This window comes from Cannabis sativa, chromosome 9, assembly GCF_029168945.1.
Source record: "Cannabis sativa cultivar Pink pepper isolate KNU-18-1 chromosome 9, ASM2916894v1, whole genome shotgun sequence".
In the NCBI taxonomy this organism is placed as follows: domain Eukaryota; kingdom Viridiplantae; phylum Streptophyta; class Magnoliopsida; order Rosales; family Cannabaceae; genus Cannabis; species Cannabis sativa.
In genome coordinates, this window is record NC_083609.1 from 41,394,926 (window position 1) to 41,400,460 (window position 5,535).

General features: G+C 33.3%; 2 protein-coding genes across 2 annotated transcripts; both read right to left on the reverse strand.

The window, feature by feature from the left end:
• Nucleotides 1-346: 346 nt before the first annotated feature.
• LOC133031397 (uncharacterized) lies at nucleotides 347-1,556 on the reverse strand. The gene is made up of 5 exons (XM_061104883.1): nucleotides 1,425-1,556; nucleotides 990-1,304; nucleotides 646-894; nucleotides 535-594; nucleotides 347-427 (listed from the first exon to the last, which is right to left on the reverse strand). The coding sequence occupies exons 1-5, from the start codon at nucleotides 1,554-1,556 to the stop codon at nucleotides 347-349; spliced, it is 837 nt and encodes a 278-aa protein (XP_060960866.1).
• Nucleotides 1,557-3,623: 2,067 nt separating this feature from the next.
• On the reverse strand, nucleotides 3,624-4,957 carry LOC133031398 (uncharacterized). The gene is made up of 4 exons (XM_061104884.1): nucleotides 4,867-4,957; nucleotides 4,678-4,700; nucleotides 4,292-4,342; nucleotides 3,624-4,190 (listed from the first exon to the last, which is right to left on the reverse strand). The coding sequence occupies exons 1-4, from the start codon at nucleotides 4,955-4,957 to the stop codon at nucleotides 3,624-3,626; spliced, it is 732 nt and encodes a 243-aa protein (XP_060960867.1).
• Between the last annotated feature and the right edge of the window lie 578 nt (nucleotides 4,958-5,535).

Consider the following 5,535-nt stretch of genomic DNA (forward strand, 5'->3'; position numbering starts at 1 on the left):
ATCCCATTGTCAATAGATAAGAAAGTGTTTGTTCAAACAAATACTACTTTTCTAAGAAAATGACTAAGTCTGAAAAACAAGTAGCAAATAAAGGAGATATTTAATTCTTGATTCCAAAAGTGTTCTATCATCTTATATGACATATGATGATCCCACTGCCTCTGTTGTCTTGTCACAACCAAAGAGGTTAATACCATTTAGTTTTCTTCGACATAATTCACGGTACCTTGTCGTAGTGGGAGAGTTTCTAGGAACTCACCTTCTTATGACTTGGGAGACACTAGTGATTAAAATCCATTGTGAGTTCAATGCCGAAGCACGCTTTCTCTTATCCAACAGAGGAGTATCAAACAGTGTCATTAGTTTCTTCATCAGTATGAATGGCAGCTAACTTTTGACCAACAGCATCTGGATTGGGTTGGGGGACCTAAAAAAAACAAAGTTTGAAATTAAACAGTTGCAAAACAAATAGTAAATTATTAAGCAACCAAAATAAAATATAATTTTCTTGCAAACAAATTAAGATACACTTACATGGATTTTACGAACAGCCTCTAAGCCAGCCAACACAACTTGATCATCATCAATTTCAAGCTGGCTTAACCCATCGAAAAAATTGTCCCCCTTTAATCAAGACTCATTGGCCTTAAGCTTCTCAACATCCTTAGCCCTCTCATCACTGCCTCCAATAGCCTCAGATGGATTCACATCAGAAGGAGGAACATCATTAACAACCTTATTAGCATCATCAGCATCACCACCATCTTTAACCAACTCATCACCATCACCGGAGTCGAAATCAATATTTTCAGGATCAGGCAGTTCCTTCTCATCATCCTCAGCATCATCATCATCATCAGAATCTTGAGTTACTAACTCATCAGATGACTTTCCCTGATTCGAACAACACAAATTCAACGTAAATAAAACAGTAAAGAAACTAATAACAAAGCATGAAAAAATAGAAACAATAAACTATGATTAAATACCTCATCAGAAGGACGACGATGGATGGCATTAACCTTCTGCTGAATATCCTTAATTACAGTCATTACAGACTTGAAATTAAAATCAACAATATACCTCAAGGATATGAAGTCTTCAGGCAATGATGCTTGATTCAAAATTACCATCTCCAACTTAGATTTCATCAAATCAATATCCTCTGAATCAGATTTCTTTGAAGATGAACCACTCTCAAATGTTTTCTTCGATATACCACGGTCATCAATAGATTCATCAAGAAATAAACCTTCAGGTTGAAGCTTCTGCCTCTCTTCATCAGTAGGACCTATGTTTTTGATCTTTAACAGAACATCATAATCAAACAGAATATAAAAATGAAAAAAAATCAATTAAATAACCAAAATATTAACAAAAGCACAAAACTGGAAAAAAAAAAAAGTAAAGAAACTGAATTTTACCTTGTTCAACGGCAAATCAAAAATCTTGCCCTTCAAGTCTCGAAGAGTTGGATTTTTGGTCACAATGGTGTTGCTCCAATTCAGAATCCTTGGAATTGTAGATGAAACTCTTTTACAGAAAGTGTTTACCATGGCAGGACAACATTCATAAAACCAAACAGTAAACACCCACGTGTTGGGTTTTATGCCCTAAATAAAATTCATTTCAATATAATCAGATTTACTTATTAATATAGATCAGAAATAAGATTTAATGTTGCATGGTTCACATGATTTATTTCATGATTATATGTACATAATGTATAAATTCATCTGAAACCCTTTTCACATACTTGATCCTGTTTATTGTGCCGTCAACACATTGGAAAGTAAACATGACTATGTGAATAAAGTTTCCTAGATTTATCAGACATAGGGTTTTACTGATATGATAATCTACAACACAGTTTACTTGCATTTGGAGAAGTGCTATGTTCTTTCCAGAGCATTGGTTAAAGTAAAGCTCAGGTTGGATGCATGGAGTATGCATCGGAAGGGACCGATATTGAACTTTGACTTAGATTTATTAAACTTACCGTAAAATCTATTCAAGTCAATATCGCCAAGTTGATCCTAGATCAAATGTTCTTAATCCTGTTATGATTAGGCTCAATCTTGAAAGGCTATTCGTGTTCTTTGATTTGTTAGTTAAGCCTACTTTCAGGTCAGGGTGATACGTACATTTTGGGAACACGGTAGTGCAATTGAGTGGGAGCGCTAGCATAAACATGGAATCTATAGCTTCTATCTGGCGAATAGTAAGCAAAGGATGATCTCCTTCGAGCTTGACCAAACGAACATAAATGGTGGAGTACTCATTTCACATAAGCTGAAATATCATTTATACGGGGTCAAGTGTTTTAAGGAATAAATACATTGTAGGGTGTAACGGTAATTTAATCCCTTTACAGTGTAGATCATTCATATAGAGGATCATTGATCAAATTAGGATTATAACAATGGATAACTAATGATGTGTCTATATGGTGGAACATATAGAGCATTCTATATACTGAGAGTACAATTCTAAGTTCTATGCGTGGATTCAACGAAGAATTAATAAGCTAGTGAATTTTAGTGCTAAATTCTTGATCTACTTATTGGAAGCTCGGTTATATAGACCCATGGTCCCCCTACTAGTTGAGATAATATTGCTTGTAAGACTCTTATAATTGGTTTTGATTAATCAATTATAATTCTCAAATTAGACTATGTCTATTTGTGAATTTTTCACTAAGTAAGGGCGAAATTGTAAAGAAAGAGTTTATAGGGGCATATTTGTTAATTATGATACTTTGTATGGTTCAATTAATAAATATGATAAATGACAATATTATTTAATAATTATTTATAGTTATTAAATAGTTAGAATTGGCATTTAAATGGTTGAATTTGAAAATTGGCGTTTTTGAGAAAATCAGATGCAGAAAAGATAAAACTGCAAAATTGCAAAAAGTAAGGCCCAAATCCACTTGTATAGGGCTGGCCACTTTTGTAGGAAATTTAAACTGATATTTTCATTATTTTAATGCCAAATAATTCAAACCTTACCCTAGTGGAATGCTATAAATAGATAGTGAAGGCTTCAGGAAAATTACACTTAAATTTTCTATTTTTCCTTCAGAGAAAAACCTGAGCCTTCTCTCTCCCTATCTGGCTGACCACTCCCTCTCTTCTTTTCTTCCTTCAATTTCGAAATTCTTAGTGTATGAGTAGTGCCCACACACAACAAGTGATACCTCAATCATAGTGAGGAAGATCGTGAAGAAAGACATTCAGCAAAAGGAGTTTCAGCATCAAAGATTCAGAGAAAGAGATCCAGGTTCAGATATTGATAATGCTCTGCTACAGAAAGGAATCAAGGGCTAGATATCTGAACGGAAGGAGTCATATTATTCCGCTGCACCCAATGTAAGGTTTCCTAAACTTTATATGTGTTTATTTCATCGTTTTAGAAAGTTCTTATTTAGGGTGTTAATAAACATACTTGTGAGTAGATCTAAGATCCTGGTAAAATAATTTCCAACACCACGGACATCCCAAAGCCCTATACCAACCATCATACTGGCCTCCCTTCTCTGCCTTCCTATTTTTCATTATAATCCCATGCTGAATTCTACCTTTGAATGAATCAATAGTCAATTCAAAGGATTCCCTACCTCAACAATACTCGTCCCACCGACCGCTATCAACAACATCTAGATCAAACCTAGATACTTCTTTATCAGGAGTATTACTAAGAAGAGAACACTGAATAAAATACAACACAGCCAGTTTCAATCCAAGGGACTCATCCAAACCCCACCTACTACCCAAAAAAGCATCCTTAATAGCTTTGTGGTCAATGGTTTTCACACCACGGAAACAAATTTCTACCAACTGATTTGATTCCTGTGAAAACAACAACGTGTTGCAATCACCAAAACAATCAATTCCAGTAATCAAATAAAACTTCTCAACACTAAACCGTATGCAACAGCCAGCAACCTTAGCCCAAAATTTTTTAGGATTGGGCTGGTAAACTTCCCTCAATAATAGACTATGAACAACTTGGGGATGGAAAACATACTCAAGCATATCTAGGAAATGACCAAATTGAGTATCACGAAATATGGACAGTAAATTGACAGATAAAGTTTTCTTAATATTATCAATAATAGAAAAAAGGTTAGTGCAAACACATTTAGATCTGTAATAATCATAGGGACTAAATTTGTAGTCCCAGACCTGCAAGATAACCAAAATGGCAACAATAAATATAAATTATCAATAATCAAGTATAGCAACTATAATAAAACTATAACAAAACTAAAAACAAACTCCCAAACAGAAACAACCATACGAATATAAACTGCAAATATCTGAAATCGTATTGATACCTAAAAAATAACAGCAAACAACTATACCTAATAAAAATCTCAAAACACATCAAACATAAACAGATTAAACTATAAACAAACTAAGAGGAAACTACAACCCACTGATTACACACACTAAAACAAAAACAGAAGTTTCAAAAATATCTAACAATAAATTACAAACACATACAAAACCTAAAACACAAACAAACACTGTAACGAAAGTAAATACAATCAAATTAAAAAGCCAAACCCACAAAAGAAAAAAATAAAATTGATCAAACAAAATTAAAGACCTAAAAAATCAAACAATATCAAATGAAATTTTAAAATCGAAACCCTAAAATTTCACAAACTAGAATAAACAAAAACGTAGAAACTGGAAATACAATAAAATGTTCAAAAAAGGCAGAAACGAAAATGAAACTGAAAACTAACCTCAGTTCGAACATTGGCAGCAACACTAGCTTTTTTCCAAGAAACTTCATCAACTATTTTCTCTTCCACACTGAGCTTTTATTTCTTCTTAGGATGTGGCCTCCCACGCTTGGTTAAAGGAGGAGCAAAATCAGAATCCTCCTCTTCAATAATTGGACGTTTACCCTTAGCTTTGTTAGCTAGAGATTTCAATCCCATTTTGGAATTTTTTTTCTGAATAGGGGAAGGAGATGAGGATGAACGGGTGATAGAAATTTTAAATAGAGATTGGAAACAAAAGGAAAGAGGGAAACAATTATGGGATTGCTTTAGTGGGAGTTGAAAAATTTTGGAAGAACAAAAATGAGAGGGAAAAAACCGTGAGGAATCGTGGGAAGTTATGCTTCAACAATGGAGGTTACTTGATCTTTCAAAAAAAAACTGAAAAGAAATAAAAAATCAAATGAAAACAAAAGGAAAAAAGAGAGGGAAGTGATTGGAAGTTGATTGATGGTTGATAGGGAAGCCACACGTGTCTGTACATGGAATTGATGTGCAAGTGGTATATGTGTAATAAAAGAAAGAGGAAAGGTAAAAAAAATGATGTAACCGTGTAAATTGTGTAAATTGTATTTTTGGTGTAAATTTTTTTTTTTATTTTATATGTATATTTTCTATCTTCAAATTAAATATTGTTATTTTTTTTTAGAAATTGTATTATTATTTGATTTTGATAATTATATTTTTTATTGATATTGGGGGAGTGGAGATTCCAACTTAGGATATCCTCTTTATGA